We start from the raw sequence: 21,136 nt of genomic DNA on the forward strand, positions 1-21,136 counted from the left end.
CTGCCTGGCTGTCACTGCAAATGGTGATGCATCTTCTATGCCCAGGCATGTTCCATACATGTACAGCACAGGCCAGTATTGCATAGACTTCGGCGTGGAAAACAGTAGCACATGTACCTATGGGAAGGGAGAGCCTTGTCTTAGGACCCCAGCGCCCGTGCCCATCTCCGTCCGCGAGCCATCTGTGTACTATGTACAGCCCACAGACCTAAGACGGGCCCCAGCATCCTTGACCCTCTCCTCTCTTGTGGGTATCACCACTGTGAACTTATAGTTCATATTAAAACTGGGCTTCATCAGGTACCCGATCATCATTGTCGCAGGCCAGGTCTGGTGAAGCCTTGCAAGAATAGAAGCATGACCTCTATTTGGATTCTTAAAAGACCATCCTCCGAGTGACCAGAGACGGTAAGCACTCATTCCTGCCATCTCCTTAACATATAAATGTTAGGGGGGAAGGCGTAGGATGGCCTCCATTGCACATAACGGTGTAGTATCCAGTGCCCCTGTTATTCCTAGACGCAAGTCTTTGGACACTGTTTAACTTGGTGGTCACAGTTTTGCTCCCAGAACCTGGCCACCAGACTAAAGATGCATAGGTGATCATGGGCCGTACGATAGAAATATAAAGCCATTGGACCACGCTAGGTCCTAGGCCCCAAGTCTTACCGACGGCCCTGCGACAGGCCCATATAATCTTGCAAGCCTTATCCACCTTATGGTCTATGTGTTTTTTCCAACTCAGTCTTGCCTCGAGGTTTACCCCTAGGTACTTAACTGAGGTTGTCCCAAGTAATTTTTTCCCAAATAGGAGTGGCTTTAACAGTCTGTCTAGCCTCCTCCTCCTGGTAAACACCACGAGCTCCGTCTTGTCGGGATTGACCGACAAGTCCGTATCGTGGCACCATCTTTCCATCCTGCGTAGGGAGCTCTGTACGAGCTCCGAAACCTTACTGGGGAAATTTCCTACCGCCATCAGGCTAATGTCATCTGCATAGCTTTGGGCATAAATTCCTCCAACATTTAACGTAGTAAGTAGTTCATCCACTACCAGACACCATAATGTTGGTGATAATACTCCTCCTTGTGGACACCCCCTGTCTATATTAGCTCTCAACATTACTGCATTGAGGGTAAACGGAACTTGATAGCCCTGCAGTGAGGCCATAATCCATTTTATGAGCATCCTGCTCACTCCTCTTCTCTCTAGACTAAGTACTATGGAGCCCAAAGATGTGTAGTTAAAGGCCCCTTCTATGTCCAGGAATATCACCATAGCAAGTTGTTGCTGATCCAAGCGCTCTCCAGCCTGGAAACAAGCTGGTGTAGTGCCCTCTCAACCGACTTCCCTGGTTGGTATGCGTGTTGATGAGAATGCAGGGGACAATCTCTTAATACTTTCTCCCTGATATGTCTCTCCACCAATCTTTCCAAAGTCTTAAGAAGAAAAGGCGTTAGACTAATGGGTCTATAATCCTTAGGTCTAGTATAAGATGACCTTCCGTGTTTAGGTATATACACTACCTTCGCCTGACGCCACAAGGAGTACACCATGTACCCCATGGTGAGACAGGCTTTAAAAGTTCTGACCAGGTATGGTATAAGGACCACTCCCACTTCCTGAAGAAGTGCTGGGAAGATCCCATCCATTCCTGGACTTTTATAAGGGGCAAAAGATTCTAATGCCCACTTCACCCTTCTTGGGGTAACGATCTCTGTGGCTTCCTGCCAACCACTTCTATCGGGTCGGAAGGATCTGCTTGATTCTACACTGTTCTTGACTACTGAACCTGGAAAGTGGGCATCAAGCAATAAGCTCAGGGTCTCCCCCTCTGTAGATGTATATCCACCCAAAGGAGACTCCAATGAGCCCAGCCTTGCCCTTCCATCCAAAGTTAGAATTTTATGAAGCCTTGCTGTTTCATTTTAACTCTCAGTGGAGTCGCAAATCTGACCCCAGGATTTCCTAGAAGCCTTTTTGACTTCTGACTTGTACTTTCTTTGTGATTCTTTGTAAGAGTCTAGACTTTCTTAGTCTTGAAAGTCCCTGTGTTTGTTCCAGAGCCTTCGTGTGTTTCTCCTCAGGTTTTCCAGATAACTGTTCCACTTGAAGCTTTCTGTTGTTCTTTTTGCCTTAACAATTGGGCAGTTTAACTCATAAGAGGTAACTAGTGTCTGTGTGAGAAAACTCACACTGAGCTCCAGCTCCTCCTTATTCTTAATTATATTTGAGGGTCCTCTTTCCAGTCCCCTCCTCACATCCTCCCTAAAAGACGCCCAATCGGTTCGCCTAGGATTTCTATAAGAAGGGATCTCGAAGGAGCCCTCTATATGAAACACAATGTGTCTGTGGTCTGACAAGGAAGGCTCCAAAGAAACTTTCCAGTCTTTAAATTCCTGTGTGATTCCCATGGAACCCAGGGTAAGATCTATGATCCCCTCACTCCTATTATTGATGAAGGTTGGGGTATCACCTATGTTCATGATCTCAAGATCGGTTGTACATAGAAATTCTATGAAATTCTCTCCCCTTCGGTTTGTACGTTTACTTCCCCAAATGCTGTGGTGAGCATTGGCGTCACATCCTATTATGAGGTTAAGTCCTTGTTTCCTACAGACCAGTCTCTTGAACTTCTCCGGTGGGGGTGGTGATTCAGAGTCTCCTGGGAAATATGCAGAGCAGACAACCAAATCTCTTGGCTGTCCACCCTCTTCATATCTCACTATTGTCGCAGCCACCAAATTAGGCGGGTCAGAGAAATTGCGCTGTTGCGAAGGTTATGTAGCAACTGGCGAAGAAATGTCTAACTGAACACATAATTTCGGAGCGCGAGGCAGATTGTTCTCTCTCAAGCTCCTGATGTTACTTCATACAATGTTTCAAAACAAATTATACTACAGGCTTCAGAAAAGACTGCTGATTTCAGTAGTATAGCTATTTTTCATACAAACCACTTTAAATAATTATTAAAAATAAAATCTTGAACAAGTAAATTTAAATCCTTAGAATCATGTATTGAAAATTTCAGTGAGCGGCCAAGTTTTTATTTCTTCAGCCAATAAAATTTTGTCCGCGAGAAAAATGTAAAAAATTGCCTGACTTATATTTTTTATCTGAAACATATTTCCGTGAGTGTAGTTTTCCTAGAAAATGGCTCGGAAAGCGATAATGTAAACGTCGCTTAGCTGAGGCAGTTCGGAGTGCGCGCGCCAGTACAGGCTGCCGGACGCCGTAAATACTTTTGGATTACATATTAATCTGTATAAGTTTTATTATATTATAATTTTAAATACTTGAATACTGTATATTGGAATGAGTAATGTAGAAAAATAACTACTTTAAATAATAGGTTTACATTAATTTACATTGAATTAAGAATCGGTTTCTAGCTACAAGGCTGTCTAAGATTTCTTAGCCAATGTCATCACTCATCTCACTGTCTGTCGAGTCGTCATTTACATTGATGACGAATGGCTCCATTCTTTCGTCCCTTACTATTTCCTTGGCCCAATCGTCTGCTTGAAGATTTTGCGGGCGATTGAAGCACTTTTCCCAGTCTGCAGCAGTCACACGGTCGATGGTTTCTGACGAGAGTTTTTCTACAACCTGTATTTTGAATGTCTTGTTCCTCTCTGCCACTTCTCTCTTGACTTGAGCACAAATCAATTCAATTGGGTTGTATTGGCAGTGTTAGGGTGGCAACCTTACTTCCTCATGGCCACAAGAGAGAGCTAATTCATCAAGTTTTCTCCTTGGAGGTGAAAGTACCTTTTGGTTGGGTGAATATTTCGCTTCATTAACACATCTCTGGACTGAACAAAGGCTAACATTATACACCGTTGCAGTCAATTCTTGGCTTTTCCTGAAGTTCACAGTCTGCAAAATATTTACTCGGCCAACTTCTGCACGTATTGCAATACATTCACTATTACGGATTTTGTCTGGCTGGCTAAATCCTTCTTCTTCAGCCCTTCCAACCGACAACGCTTCAGAGGAGTTTCTTGTTCGTTTCTCGCATTTACTTCGTCCTCTTCAGATGATAGACCCCAAGAAACACCAGGATGAACACATTCACAATCCGTCTTTAACTGCACTTACAGTGCAAGCTCAACAGCTGCATGACAGGGAATGACTCGGGGAAGGTGGTCTGGAGCGGATGGGCTTCAACTAAACAGCACTGCATGATCATCGTTGCCAATCTGTGCTCGGAGGTGAGCGACTCTCAATCATCTGTCGTTTCGCCATTCCCATATCTGACGACAGCGCAGTTTACCTCACCCGCCTAATTTGGTGGCCGCGACAATAGGACTGCTACTAGGTCTCTAGTAATGAAGCCCGGTATAGCCCAGGCGTTATGATCCTTAACTAGTATACATGTTCTAGGCTTCTCCTCCACTACTCCACTGAAGAGAGTGAAGCCTGCACATTTTAGTCCCATGATATGGCCCTGTCTAAACCAGGGTTCTTGTATCAAGGCGACCGAAAACCCACTTTTCTGGATACTTCTTATAAGTACCCTAGAGGCCGCTATACAATGTTGTATGTTTGATTGTATGAAAGTAATCATTTCTTACTTTCATGCAATGCTTTACCTTATGCAGTCTCTGGAACATGCAGTTCCGGCTCCCACGATGAATCTTGAGGCTTGGCTGGCTCCGGCTCCTGTCCAGGCTCCTGCTCCTTGCCCCTGTTAGTCTCGGTATTGTCTGTGGTGGGCTTGGTCCTCTGCTTGTCGCGTTTGCCCTCCGCCAGGGTGAAGGTGGCAACATGCATCCCGCAGAAGATCTTCTTTCCCACCACTTTTTCCACATCCCTGGAGTCCATGCTGACCACAAGGCGGACACCTATCTTCTCTTCCTTGCGGTCGTAGATTCTCCAGCTACTGAGATTTAGAAGATAGCTGATTATAATTATATTTAAGTTATCATAATAAAATGCATGAACTGGAGGCCATATACACTGACAAATGTAACATCATACCGTAACATACAAATAATTACGATCTTATATATCAGAATTATACCTGATTAATAAATATTCTGATTGTAGTGGATATCCAACAAATTAAACCCAAGAGCAGTGTACTGTTCATTGACATAAGTCCTGTTTAGAAGTATTTTGATACCTTGCTTCTTGGAACAGGAGAGAATTGCTTAATACAATATAATTACTTGCAACAATAACATGAAACAGGAACAAAAAGGCTTTTAATGTAACAGACTATAAATACCCCGGGAGCACATTTTGTGTTCCATAGATTAAAGCTTGCTTAGTTCTGTAAGAAAAATGTGAGAAATTATGACTTTTAATTAATATATTCATTATTCGTGAGTTTATACTTCTATTCAAACTACTCAAGGACTTTACAGAAGTTTTAAGTTTCTTATTATTCACGACATCTTTTGTAGCTGTGCTCTCTTGACTGTAGTATTCTGAAATGCATGATTCATATGAATTTTCATTGTGGAATGAATTTATGAATTGATATGTCCTGTGAAGTTCCTCAGTTAAATTTTCTGTAATAGATCTTCCCCTTTTCATTATTACAGTTAAAGCCTTTCGAATATCACTGCACATTTTCATGTCAAAATCAACATAAATACAGTAGCTTACTTCCACTGAGTGAAAAATCCCTGAACCATTATACTTGCTCATATGAATGAGGGCCAATAATGTCCTTGTTGATAATCACATTCCAATCCATTCCTTACTTTCATCTTGTTAAAAATGAAAGAGGGATGTTATGTTTTCCTTTACTGCTTAGAGATGAACCAGCAAAGGTCAAGAAGTTGAAAACATCTTCAGGGACTCTATGTTTCATATAGGAAGGTCGATCAAATATAAACAGGATTTTTGTTCCTGAACATGAACAGTTGGTAGGAGAGGGGATAGCGTGTTGTTAGATATTTCCCGCCATTTCATCAATAACGCTCATGATGTCAGAGCAACAGGTGCACCCCTCCACTGTGCAACACACAATTATAAAATTTCGTGCTTGTGATGGAGTTACACCGGTGGAAATTTGCCAGAGATTGACTGCACAGTTCAGTGATCAGACATTGTCAAGGACGCGTGTGTGCTCCCGGCATAAAAAGTTCAAGGAAGGACGAGAACATGTAGAAAATCAGCAATATGATCACCGTCCTCGGACCAGCAGTACAGATGAAAACATTTGTGTGGTTAAATACAAATTGACGACAGGCGACAGTATCAGAAATTGCAGAACAAGTCTGAATCGGTTATGGGAACTGTCAAGGAATCATCGCAAACGACCTACAGTTCCGTGAAGTGTGTTCCAGATGGGTCTCTCGCTTTTTGACCGAAAATCTGAAATTGAGACATTTGGAGGTCTGTCAGAGGCTTACAGCAAGGTTTACAGAAGAAGGTGATGCATTTTTAGTCGAATCGTCACCTGCAACGAAACATGGGTCAACCACTACACTCTCGAATCCAAACAAACCAGTAAGGAGTGGCGGAGGAACGGGGAGGCAGCACCATTGAAAGCCAAGACTCGACTGTCAGCTGGCAAGGTACTTGCCACAGATTTTTTCGATCTGCGAGGCATTCTGCTGATTGTTTTTTTTTTTGCATGAGTGATGCACTATCACTGCTACTTACTACTGCGAGCTGTTGAACAAGGCGAGGGTTGCATATCACCGCAAAAGACGAGACCAGCCGATTCGACAGGTCATCCTCTTCCATGACAATGCACGGCCCCATACTGTAGCTCTAACTGTCTCCAAGCTACAGGAAATGCACTGGACTACACTTGATCATCCTCCTTACAGCCCAGATTTACTGCCCTGCGATTTCCATTTGTTTGGACCACTTAAAGAAGCTCTAGGAGGGCAACAATATGAAGATGACGAGAGTGTGGAAGACTTCGTGCGCAACTGGCTGGTGACACGACCATGTTATTTTTTACAATGAGAGCATCAAAAAGCTGCCCACACGCTGGGACAAATGCATTTCCAAAGCAGTAAACTATGTGGGAAAATAAATTGTAATTGCCTTGTGTTTTTCAATAAATTACCTTAAATAAAAAATAAAATCCTGTTTATATTTGATCCCCCCTCGTACACTAAGGATGTCCACTTCTGCAGTGTAGAAGCCCCTGGCAAAGGAATAAAGGAAATGTGGTCGTTGCTGATATCACTCAGGGAAAAATGCATGAGATATTTTATAATCTGACCATTTAACTTTCTTCTTCTCACACAGAAGAATATTTATTCGATTTTTTGTGAGAACTGTGCTAAGTATTTCATGAACTCTCTTATACACCCTGGTTTCATCAGTTCTTTTACTGTACATTTTAGTTTTAAAATTTTCCATTTGGTCAGTTAATTTCTCTCATAGCGAGTTGATTATTTTCTCCAGCGTCATGTGGTTTGAGTCGCACAACTATCAGCTTGCATTCGGGAGATAATGGGTTCGAACCCCATTGTCAGCAGCCCTGAAGATGGTTATCAATGGTTTCCCATTTTCACATCAGACAAATGCTGGGGCTGTACCTTATTTAAGGCCACGGTCGCTTCATTTCCATTCCTAACCCTTTCCTATCCCATCATCACCATGAGACCTATATGTGTCGGTGTGACGTAAAGCAAGTTGTAAAAAAAAAATCTGTTTGCCATACGTCTTCATTTTCCCTCCTGGGAACATCAGTTACATTTTCCTTTGTTATTGCTTAAGCTTAATCACACTCCTCTTGGATTAAGGAAGTTTTTTCTAAAAGCTGACTGACAGTTCTTCTGTTTCTTTTCATTATGCATACTGTGTTCATGATTCTTGGGTTTGTTCAGGTATCACCCTCCCCAACTTAAGTGTTGGCACAGCAGTCAGTTGTAGTTTTCTCGTAGGAATGTATCTCAACAATTCTGCTTAGTCCCTCTCATATTTGTTCTCAGTAAAATGCTCTGAGCATATGAATGAAGTAATAGGATTCCACTCCCAATCTCTTGTAGTTCACTGCATCCATTTCTCTCTGACTGAAAAGTATTTTGAGAAAGTGTGGTATTTTATGGGTGCTCTTTTTTTTAAATATCTCTTTGTTTTAATGGGACTACTTGTGTACAGAGCCCTGTGTGTGTCCCATTCCAGGCATTGTTAATTAATTGTAAACTAAATGAATAAGCACATGGTACTTCACAACACTAGGAGTAGTCTACATAATAGTTAACAAAGACTTACTGCTATACAACACTTGTATAACACACAGTGAAACAACTGGTAAGTTGACAGTGTAACTTGAGGTAATTACAGACTTAATTAAATCACACACCGAGCTCGATAGCTGCAGTCGTTTAAGTGCGGCCAGTATCCAGTATTCGGGAGATAGTAGGTTCGAACCCCACTGTCGGCAGCCCTGAAAATGGTTTTCCATGGTTTCCCATTTTCACACCAGGCAAATGCTGGGGCTGTACCTTAATTAAGGCCACGGCCGCTTCCTTCCCACTCCTAGCCCTTTCCTGTCCCATCGTCGCCATAAGACCCATCTGTGTCGGTGCGACGTAAAGCAACTAGCAAAAAAAATTAAATCACAAATCACGACTAGCAGCTAACACTCTGAGTAATCAGCCAGACCTGAGGCTGTTAGCAGGGCTTGTGAAAATGTCATTAAAGGTGGGAGCAATATGTATGCACATGGAATGAGACAACTTTTTCTCTACTGGTCTTGTTCATCTGCAAACTGTTTTTACTGGGCTGTGTCAAGCAGAGCAACACGTTTGTCTTTATACTGCTGGTTAGTCACCTACAGGCTGCATTGTGTGCGCAGAACATAGCTTTTGTTGTGTTTGTATACATGTCCTACATACTAACATGGTTGTCAGAAGAGCATGTTGCACAAACCTTACAATATCTTGGGATAATAATAATAATAATAATAATAATAATAATAATAATAATAATAATAATAATAATAATAATACAGTAATGATCTCGTCCATACTGCCCTAACATCCGAATGTGCCTATCTTTTATCCCTTGCATAAACAGTAGGCCTACGGATTGGTAGATTCTAGCATGTGCTAAGGATCAACCATCACATCTCGTGATTGAAAGAAGGGTGTTCCATATGTTTCATTAGTCACTCCTAGGTATGGACCATATCATTGGAGGCAGGTTATTCAGAATTTAAAATAAATGGTTATTGAAACAATGACTGTTTAAGTTAAGCTAGGCAAAACTAGGCCTTACTACAAATTGCCTTTAATTAGAAAGTTGAGGATTTTCATCTGACTGCCTTGACAACTACTCCCTGGGCCACACGTCCATTGTCACCCGGATTCTGTGGCATTGGCAGTTGCAAGGTGACTTATCCTGTATAGAGATAAGGATCATATGATCAACACTAATCTTCAGGTGGCCTTTACCGTGAGAAGAAATCTTCCAGGAAGGGAAAATCCATCAGATATTCATTTTCACAACTGAATGGATCAACCTGGGGCTGCTGGAAATAGGCAATAAATCATTGTTGCTCCCAGATCAAACCTTGCTTCTTCTAATGTGGAGGCTAGTGTCACAGCTCTTGATCAGTGCATTTTATGCCATATTTATTGTGAGTTAGCTTTTTTCTTCGAAAGTATTTTAGTTACAAAAGCACATGGAAAGGTAATTTCCCTCTCGGTCTTGACGAACTTCGTAACAATGGTCCTCTGGAATATTAAAAGTTTCTTCTCTGCTCATCTACACAGACTTTACTTTTTACATCCATACAGTTGTGTATTTTTTTCCTGAATTGTTCTTAAGATCTGTTTGAAGCTGCAAATCAGGTATGATAATAAGTTTCGCTAAGAATGAAAAAGATTGGCTGTGATTTTATTGACAGTGTTTCATATTCATCACAGACCATTTTCATATACTGTAGTCCTTCCCCTCTTTCATCTCGGTTTCCTCTCTTTTCATCTTCATGTTCATCATCACCGTCGGTTTTTGGTGAATTTTCTTGTGTGCCTTTTTTTTCCTTTCTTTAGTATTATACATCTGACTTCTTAACATGTCAAATTGAACCTGTATTATATTATGCTCTTTAGCACTGTTTTGATATCTTAATCGTTCCAATATCTGCACTCTAGCCCAGTTCTTAGTGTAACTATGGGACTTTTAATAAGTTACAGAGTATAGATCAAAATTGTACTACCTTTTTACGGTGCCATTCATTTGTTCTCCTGTGGGTCAGATTTAGTTCAAATGATGATTATATCCAAATGGAATAATGGAGTTCTTATTGACTGCTTATTACATACTGCAAAGTACCATGTACCATTTAAAATGAAAAAACGAAATTTTCTCAGATTTAAATGTTGTAAAAGGAAAAGCTATTATTCATTATAGAAAATGCACTCTTTTGTTTCCTTGTGTAATGTGGAGCATTCCAACTTGGAAAGGTGAGTTGCTGCTTTTCTGTTGATAGAAATGTTTGTTAAGCTACAATTGTAGCTAATTTATGAAATCTAAAGCAGCATCAAGTAATTCATGTATTATTCAGGATTCCCAATGCACAACTGTATTGTTTGTCTGGGTAGGATCTCATCTTGTTAAGGACAGATTTGACTGAAGTGGATCTTTGAGTGGAAATTTAGCTGATATACTGGAACAACTGCAAAATGATGTTGCTAATTTTTCCAGTGGAAGACTTGTATATCATGGAAATGCTTTTTTATTTAGGCATTCCCACTGGTCCCACTGGTCCACACGGACCCCAAACTGTTGGACCCCCTGGGCCACACGCCCATCCTCACCCCGGTTCTGTGGCAGCGGCAGCACAGGCCCAATTGGAAGCGGCGGAACGGTTGGCCTTGGCCACAGATCCTATGGTGCGGCTTCAGATGGCGGGCATCTCTCCCGAGTATCATGCCCACACACATGCTCATACACATGCTCATTCGCACACACATCTGCACCTCCACCCGGGTCAGCAGGCTCAGCAGCCACAAGCCCAGCCAGAGGCTGTTGGTGGATCGGCAGGTTTTCCTCTCCCTGGTGAGTGTATTCTAGAAGACAGCAATGAATTCTTTTTATCCTATGGATTCAGGGATGGACCAATATGACATACTACTTTTATCGATACCAGGTTTCCTTTCCGTTATTCTCATTTTCTCTGCTGAAATATATCTTCAGCTCTTAAGCATGAAAATACTATAGTAATTTTTTAACAGGCATGTCATTACTTAAAATTTGGTTTGGTCATGTTTAGAAAGAGAAACTTGGCTCATGTAATTTTACAGAACAGCAGTACAAAGGACACTAATGACAGTACTATTAATATAGAAGTGATATTTCATCACCGCCATGAATGTACATCTCTTTTATTTTAATCTTTATGGAGACATGTGCTGCCAGTTAAATTACAACAGGTTTATAATCTCCTGTTAATACATTTTGGTAGAGAAGAATGATTCAGTGACTCTTTGTGATTTGTTTTACATTGGATAAAAATAAATTTTAATTTTCCTTACATTATGTCAACTTGTGTCAAAAATTGGAGATATTTGCTCGCGCTCTCTCTCTCTCTCTCTCTCTCTCTCTCTCTCTCTCTCGTATTATACCTTTCTAGCATGGAGCTCTCTTTAAGTGGTTGCATCTATGGTGCTATAATTCACTTGTGCTCTAAACGGGAATCATGTTTCAAGACAATGTGAACTGCTGTCATTCGTTATTGGTGCTGAATGTGTGATACATGAATACCCTAAGAAGATACTGGACTAGCATACAACATTATGATTTTTCAAGCATTACACTCTTAACCTATTAGATTGGTTATTATAACATATTCACAGGGGTATGGAAAACAAGAAAAGGGTGTGAATCTCTGTCGCATATAAACAAGAGTTATGGTATCGATACAGAACAAATAAGCTGATACAGTTCATTTTGCCCATTACTTTACATTGGTAATAGTATCGGTCCATCCCTGGTATGACATAATTAATTGTGCTACCTTCTATGTGTCCATTATAACGTGACAAGGAGAGGAATTTGGTTTGGAGAGATGGTTTCTCATTGAAGAAATTTTGTGTAATATATTCAGTTGCTTGCTGGAAAGTTTAATTTAATTATGACAACGGGAGGTTAAAATGTTGGTAGAGAACAAAGCCCTAGATTGTTAACTTTGTATTTGTTGGGCTAATGAATACCTGTAACTGAGAAAATGAGAAGTAGGTTTTTTTTTTAAATTATTTATAGTGAGCCTTTGAAACTTGTACATCAGTCTTAACATGGAGTCTTCACTTCCCCGTGTGATCATTTATAAGGATGATCTACCAAAAATTGCTCTGTCAAGTAGTCTGAGGTGTTAGAAAATAATTCAGTTAAACAAAGGAACTCTAGAGAACAAGGTTATCTTAGAAATGAAGAAAGAATCTACGAAAACCCTGAAAATAGACACTTTTCTTGATATCGCAAGTGTTGTAATTTCATAAGACAAGGAAGATTCTAGCAAAAGCATTTTGCTGGGTTTGAGAAAATGATAAACCATTATCTTACAAAGCATTTGACTAATCAGTTTGCCATGGAAGTTTGAATTTCATTGAAAACTCAAGATAAGACTAACTGCATTGTTAATTAGTAAGAGATTTGGAATGGCAATATTCTATGAGCCGGCCTCATGGTGTAGGGGTAGCATGCCTGCCTCTTGCTCGGAGGCCCCGGGTTCAATGCCAGGTCAGGTATTGTTCTCTCGACCTGAGGGTTGGTTCGAGGTCCACTCAGCCTACGTGATTAGAATTGAGGAGCTATCTGGCGGTGAGATGGCGGCCCTGGTCTCGAAAGCCCAGAATAACTGCCGAGAGGATGTGTCGTGCTGACCACACGGCCCCTCGTAATCTGCAGGCCTTCGGGCTGAGCAGCGGTCGCTGGGCAGGCCAGAGCCCTTTCAAGGGCGTTAAGTGCCTTGAGGGTTTTGGTTTTGGTAATCTTCTATGAGTTGTAAAGCTGAGTTTTTGTCAGTCTACCTACAGGGTGACAGAAAAGATTACACATTGAAGGCACTTTCATAATTAAATCATTGGGTTGAGATATTTATCAAGAATGGGAAGTGTAATGTATTTTGGGTGATCATAATAATTAAATATTATGTTTTCTGGCTGAGTTATTTGTTTGAATATTCCAGTAAGATATGGAATAGGGCATGAAAATCATCACTTCAGAGACAAAACTAATGTTGGCAGGATAAGAATGCTACAGGTAGAAAATTCAAAGGAAGAATGTAGATTATTAAACTATTTCAAGTAATTTTTCAGGAATGCAGTTGCCTGGGACTGGTACCTTCTAAACCTTAAACACAGTAGTTAATAAGTAGCTTACTGTCCCACTGTATTCCCCTTATTTCCAGGTATTATTTGTCCAAAAGCTCCTATTTATCTGTGCTTAGAAGAATGTTGAGTTGCATGGAATAAAGGTCATTATTTTTAACACCATGTTGATGTTTGGGTCATCAGTTCCTAGACTGGTTTGATGTAGCTTTCTTTGCCACCTTATCTTGTGCTAACCTTTTCATTTCCACACCATTTCCTCATGATTACTACCTCTTATATCTACCATAACATTTTTTGACATATTCATTCCTTGATTTGTTCCTACTGTCTATGCTTGCCTCAGAAACTAACTGAACAAATCATGGGACATCTCAAGATGTGTCCTATAATTTTATCTTATTCTGGTAAAATTTTGCCAAATCGTTCTCTCACCAACTCCAGTATCTCTTCATTAATGATCTGATCTACCCATCTCACCTTGGTCATTCTTCTATAACATCACATTTCAAAAGCTTCTATTCTATTGCTCTAGGAGCCAATTATTATGTATGTTTCACTTCCATACAGTGCCATACTCCAGACTAAAGTCTTAAGAAACATTAATCTAATTACAGGTTGGTAAGTTTCTTTTCTTATGAAAAGCCTTCTTTACTTGTGCTAGTCTTCATTTTATGATCGGTGATCATTTGTTATTCTGTTACTCAAATAACAGTATTCATCAGCTTCCTTTAAGACATCATTTCATAGTATAATAATTTGTGCATTACTTGATCTCGCTCACTGTGTTCTGATACATTTGTTATAGATTTATTTATTTTCATCTTACACTCTTTCTCCAAGGCAGTGTCCATACCATTCAGCAATTTCTCCAGATCTTCTGCAGACTCAGATGAAATAATAGTATCATTGACAAATCTCAGTTTTGATTTCCTTTCCTTGGATTGTGATTCTTTTTCCAAATTCTGCAGCCCTGCCTCACTCCTTCCTGGTTTGCAGCCTCTTTTTCATAACCATTGATTCTTTTCACTGTACACTGATTTTTGAATGGATTGCAGATATTCCTTCTTTCATGTTATTTGATTCTGATTGCTTTCAGAATCTCAAATAGCTTGGTCCAGTCACCATTATTAAATGCCTTTTCTAGATCTACTAATGCCATGTACATAGGCTTGTCCTTCTTAGTTCACAGATCATATTTAGTCATTATGGCTATTCGTGTTCCTTCATTTCTTTTGAAGCCAAGCTGATCTTCTCCCAACTTGGCTTCAATTTCAATGCCCTAATCAAAATTAAAATTCTGAACATGCTTTTAGTTGTAGTAGCAGCTGAATAGTTTTGTAAATATTTATGAGTGTTACTGGAGTGGTTCATTTTTCTGAAAAGTGCTATGTTAAAATATCCATGGGTTCGGGCGAGTTGGCCATGTGGTTAGGGACGCGCAGCTGTGAGCTCGCATCCGGGAGATAGTGGGTTCGAATCCCACTCTCGGCAGCCCTGAAGATGGTTTTCCATTTTCACACCAGTCAAATGCTGGGGCTATACCTTACTTACAGCCACGGCCGCTCCCTTCCTATTCCTAGGCCTTTCCTGTCCCATCATCGCCATAAGACCTATCTGTGTCAGTGCGACGTAAAGCAAATAGCAAAGATAAGTTTGGAAGCAACAATAACAAGGGCAATTTGCTGAAAAAGAATACTGTTACAGAATTAGAAAATCATTTTAAGATTACTGTATATTACCATCAATAAAAGAAGATAATGTTTTACTATTTTTAAAGTGATTGATAGTTTGACAATGAACTACTTGTCATAAATGATGTGGCAGTATGCTAAGGAATGGAATGTTCACAAGGTAAACAGGTTATAGAGGACAATGATTCTTAGGATGAATGATTTCCTGTACTTACCTGGAAAGATTGTAAAAATTAAAATTGTGGTATGGTTGAGTTGTGATCACAGTTTCAGCATTACTTTGGTAACAAACTAACAAATGCACAAATGCGAGGCTATAGTAGTAAGTACACCTCTCTCTAATCAAGACCTTTAATACTTTGTATGGCCATAAATACTGTTACCAACTACAAGCAGAGCATTACCATTTTTCCTGCAACACTGTCTAGTGGCAAATAGGAGAACCTCTCTGAAAATGATCTGAACCTCTGTAGTGATTCTGTTGCATCTAGTGTCTTATATCATGTAATGCTCGATTATGAAATTCGTGAAATGGTAGTAGTACTGCACTAGGTAGGAAGACAGCCATCAGACATTTTTCATATCCTTGGCTTCAGCAGAATGTAAAACTGTCAATCGAATGCTTTGTCTTGAGCAGGAGTATGCCTGACCATTCTCATTTGGGCTGTGAGAGGTCTACTGGGACATCACAGCTCATCAATGCCATGGGTCGAAAAATTTGCCAAAATCATGTGCAAAAACAAGAGAGAGGAATGCTTCAAGAAGAAAAATGTCCTACGTGCTGAGAAGTGGCCTTAGTCTGAAAGTATTTTTCCACAGCTCTGAGCACTTTGTAATAACACAGTCGAAGACACAGATACTCGTCAGATGTTGAGCCCTAGCTAAGCAGTATGCACAAAATGGTCATCAGAAAATTATCTTTACTGATATGAAAGTTTTCACAGATGAAGAGCACTTTTAACATAAAAATGATTGTGTCCCCAGATGCACTTGCAACTCATAAGGTGGCTCTGAAAAAATCCAGAGTTAATCATATGGCATCAGTGGTGGTTTGATGGGGAATTTCCTGCAATGGTATTGTGGAAATTCACTTTTGCAAGAGAGTTGTCGGAACATCCTCTAAAGTGCACCAAGTCACAGCGCCATGTTTTGTTGTAAAGCCCTTAAATCAAATCTTGTATTTGGGGTGGCATTAGTATTTTCAGCTGGACTCTGCTCCATCACACATGGCCAAGACTGCTCAAGAATGGTTGCAAGCAAATGTTCCTGACTTCATCTTTTTTCCTGATTGGCCATATGGCAGTCCAGATTTCATTCCTAAGATTACAAATTGTGGTCACTGCTTGAGTAAATGTTGTGGAAGAAGAGATATCCTGAAGAGAGCATTGAACACTGCTTTAACCAATCATCCCATGAAAACATGCATACCACAGTTGATGCTTGGACAGGTAGGTCAGTGTCCTCTGTTCAAGGAAAAAATGGACATTTGAATAGTCTTCCTAAAATTCTTTCATACCTAAAAATTGTGCTCCTCTTTTCTAATCTGTACTCCAAATATTATTATAATATGTAATAATACATTCTGTTGGAGAGAGAGAGATCTCTTTTGCCATGCTGAGTAGCTCAGGTGGTAGAGCACTGGCCTTCTGAGTTCAAGTTGGAGGGTTCAATCTTAGCTCAGTCCAGTGGTATTTGAAGGTGCTCAAACAGGACAGCTTCGTGTTGGTAGTTTTAATGGCACATAAAATAACTCCTGCAGAACAAAATTCCAGTGCCTTGTCATCTCTGAAAATTGTAAAAGTAGTTGGAGGGACACAAAACCAGTAACATCATTAGACATATCTGTTGAATGAGAGAATTAAAGTTGAATATTGATAATGCAAATAGAGTTGTTTTAAACTGGTAAAATAAAATTATTAACAAGCCTAAAATAAATAACATTCAGGAAGCTAAGCCATATTTTTGGTCATAGCCTAAAATAAAGCTGAAGGGATTTTTGTCAGGTTTGAAATAGAGGAGATAAAGAAACCATGGATGGCAATTGTAGACATCTAAATATGGCTCATGTGATAATGTAGCCAGCAAATGTCGGAGAGTTCTGAGTAGAGTTTCATGAAAGATATTGGAGAGACAATGGAAATAAAGTAGAGGTAGGCCAGTGTAGTTCAAGTTGCCTAGATATTTCCTATTAAAAAGTACAGATTTAAAATTCACCATTGCACTCTTGATAAATGAAATTTATAACGTGCAATGATAAATGCTCTCAACTGTATAGAGTTAGAAACTTGTGGTTGTTTGAAATTCTTGTATCTGTACATATTTCTGAGGCTTGAAGAGAAAGCTTACTGAAAACATGTTTTTCTCACGAGTGCAACTACGAGATTTTCATTGCCTAGCAATGATACACACACACACACACACACACACACACACACAAGTATAATTATTAATGCTGTAACCGCGCGACATGGAGCGCGTACATAAATAAAAATAATCATAGAAATAGTAAATAACAATAATATAGAAATAATATAATACATAATAATATGAATAATGAGGTAGAAATATGACGCAGTGGCGGAGAATTCATATAAACCAAATACAGGGAACACTTACAGGCCTAAAACAGACAACTAAGACAGGATGTGGAAGCTGCGGGAAGCCCTTATCGAGGTACATGGAACGTATGACGTTATGGGGGAGAAAAGATTTACAAGAAACACCCTCTAGCTCAACTATATTAAAAATGACAAGAAAGTTTTACAAAATACAGTTCCACGACACGGAAACAAGACATACTTAAGTAACTTAACATAAAACTTGTTTTAACAATGAAGGTGATGCTACATTAAAGGTATAGTTTAAAACGAAAGTATTTAATGGATGAAAGACTTGAAACTACGGCAATTGGAACCTAGGGTAAACTCGGACACATCAAATTAAACTTTAAAATGACATTAAGCGAAGAAATAATGAAACACAAAAGGAATTAAACTAAATGAAACGAAACCGGAAAACATTGCAAAAACACTGAAATAACACATACCTCGGAAAGGCAGGAGCTCCCGAGGCTAGCAGCCCTCGAGCGCGAACGCTCGCTTGGACGGTCGGATGGAAAAGACGCCGAGCTCACGCATCATTTTTCCCAAGCCGGTAGGAAGACCGGATATGGCCCGATTACAATCAACCAATAAGATCAAACTTACCCTAGATTCCTGGACCTTTTGCCAATAGGAAATCTCGTTACCATATATGGTAATTTTAACATCGTTAGCAATTACACAAGTTCTGGAACATTACGATTACAACACTAAAATTTCATCATAGGAAACCGCACGTGTGGTACAAGTACAGGATGCTCCAAAATAAATCACCTTACAAATTTTACAACAGATTACATAAAAACTACATTTTAAAAAATCACTTCAAAACACTTTTGCATGTTGAAATGTTCATACAGTTCAATGTTTCTTGATGTTTCCATAATTTAAAAAAAATTTACAAACATATTTCAGTTACACAAAATTCCAGTAGAGTCCAGAGTTGCAAAAAAAATTAATTCCTTCAGACAAATAAAAAAATTAAAATTTACATTTCCAAACACACAGTAGTTTCAGTTCTCCGTCCCACCAACCGGTGACAAATGCAACAATTACCGCTGTACTATATACACTGCTACTGAAGAAAAATTGAAGTGAATGAGTGAAATTCAAAAAAAAATTTAAAAAGAGGAATGGAGCTTATGTAAGGCCATTTTTAGATACCTAGTAAAACTAACACACATTTTAGAATGAATGGTTGGGAAAGGGGACTCCGTGTAGTGATAGACAAAAACACAAAATCAATACAAGATTTTATTGAAAATAAGCAGGCTCAGCTCTTTACTGACCTGCTCACCACAAATAGCAAGAAACTACGATAAATTTGTGTACCCCTTGAGACGACCCTGCCTGTCACAGTTCGTATACCACTCCTTTAGACTCTCTGTTAAGGGAGAGAGTACAGATGAGAATGAGGAGTCCAGTAGTAACACAATCATAAAAGTGGGACAAAAAAGGAAGCTTTCTATTTTTTCATTGGTGTAAAATATAACTTCTGACAAGTGCAATTTGTTTGTACAATATTAATGTAAGCAAATATAACATCAAAAAGAATTCATTATAAATTATTTAAATCATACCACAATAGAAGAAGGAAGACTAAGGTGAACTACTTCATCCTGAGGTTTTTGGTGGCTTTAGTGGGAGAAATGTTGTTAGCCTTCCCGTAGTTATCGCTAAATACTATGAGTGTTGCTTGTTCATGTCCTTGGACTTTTTTCCCAATCCTAGCTCCAGTTAGATACATCGCTTATTCCAAAACCCCGTCCAGGATACATACAGTTTGCTGCAGGGAGAAAATGGCCACTATATATCGATTCTACAACTCTTAACCCAATTTTTGTTCTCAGTATTATTGGGAATAAGTGTTATGTCATCAGCTTGATGATGGTGATGTGTGTTAAAATGTCCTTTCAATTGTTATAGATTGTAAAAAATGCTGAAATATTAGTATCATGCCCATAAATGGTGTTCTTTGATTATGTTAGTAAATCTACTAACACATCTCTTACATTTAAGTAATCTTAGATTTTGATGGGCTCTTCTGGAAATTGATCCCAAAACTGTGAAAAACACAAAACAAGCACCAAATCATCTGCAATTCAGCAACTTCAAATGGCGTACCGATTTAAGTGTGCTGGAATATAAACTGCTAAGGTTTTTTTTTTTTGTTTTTTTTTTACAATTGGCTTTACGTTGCACCGACGCAGATAGGTCTTACGGCGATGATGGGATAGGAAATGGCTAGGATTGGGAAGGAAGCGGCCGTGGCCTTAAGGTACAGTCCCAGCATTTGCCTGGTGTGAAAATGGAAGACCATCTTCAGGACTGCTGACAGTGGGGTTCAAACCTATCTCCCGAATACTGGATACTGGCCGCACATAAGCGACTGCAGCTATCGAGCTCGGTAAACTGCTAAGTTATAACATTAAGTGTAAATAAGAAAGCACCCAAGAACTGCTGTTTTTTTCAGTATTCACATAATACAGAAATGGAAAGTTCCAGGAATAATCACATGGAGGGAGTTATATCACTCCTGTAGCAATTTTTTAGATTTATTTTTTTAACAGTCCTGTCTGGGTTTGTATATCTACCCCCTTAGCCCTATTTCTTGATACTGGGTCAGGGATGAGGTGAGATGAATTTATATGGCATGTTTTTATGGCTGGATGCCCTTCCTAATGCCATTTCAGCAGTATTCTCTTCCTCTGATAAATTGCCACTTCATTCGAAGTCTTTTAAATGCCCTTAAGAGTTCATTCCTCGGAATTCTGCCTAGATACATCACCACTAACGTTTGTATTTCTAGAATTGACCAAACTGTCTTCTTTTCAAGGGTACCTCAACCTTTGGAAACAGAACAAGTCCCTTGAAGCTAGATCTGGTAACGGGATGCACGATTGTTGTAACGTGGTATTTAGCCAGAATCTGTGTAATAATAATATTATTAATTGAGGTGTGCTCTAGAACATTATCATGGAACAAGAACCAGTTTTCCACTTCAATGCAAACCAGCCCAACTCATTAGATTCTCTTGAGAAGGTAATCCATCACTCTTTATAGAGCAGACTATTGACGTTTTGTCCTTTAGATGCACATTTATGGTGGATAATCCCACAGTAGTCGAAGAACATATTATTTTGATTTTTTACTTCATAGCTTCATCATAATTAGCTCTGGCTTTCCTAGACCAACCAGTTCCTTACTTGTTTTATTACTGGATTATGATCAATGATCATAGTGTATTTAAAGTCCCAAGTTTCACCACCAGTTATTATCTTTCTTGGAAGTTTAGCTCATCTTACACTATTTCCACCAAATTCTTCAAAGCAATCGCTTGTACAGTAGCCTCAACATAGGAAGGTGTCCACTGAGGGGAAGCGTTAAGGCGAAAGAGGGGACCTTGCTGCCTTACGTAGAGTTGTGTACTGTCATTTAGAAATAAAGTAGACCTCTGGATCTCGGGCAACAATTAAATTGCGATGGAATAAGTAAATAAATAAATACATTGTCAAGTATGGTGAAATCATAATACTTGGAATTCATCAGGAGTGTCTTGTTATAAGTGGTATTGACCTGTTTTAATTT

General features: G+C 39.5%; 1 protein-coding gene across 8 annotated transcripts in view; it reads left to right on the forward strand.

Moving 5' to 3' along the window:
• LOC136864408 (atrophin-1) overlaps positions 1–21,136 on the forward strand; it is a 755,035-nt gene that overhangs the window by 626,072 nt on the left and 107,827 nt on the right. For 6 of the 8 annotated variants that reach the window (XM_068226264.1, XM_068226266.1, XM_068226267.1 and 3 more), the window contains one exon: positions 10,670–10,984. The exons of the other annotated variants lie outside the window; for them this stretch is intronic. In XM_068226264.1, coding sequence (XP_068082365.1) covers positions 10,670–10,984 — 315 coding nt within the window. The remainder of the gene's footprint in view (positions 1–10,669; positions 10,985–21,136) is intronic. 8 annotated transcript variants of the gene reach the window in all.

Source organism: Anabrus simplex, chromosome 2, assembly GCF_040414725.1.
Source record: "Anabrus simplex isolate iqAnaSimp1 chromosome 2, ASM4041472v1, whole genome shotgun sequence".
Lineage (NCBI taxonomy): Eukaryota > Metazoa > Arthropoda > Insecta > Orthoptera > Tettigoniidae > Anabrus > Anabrus simplex.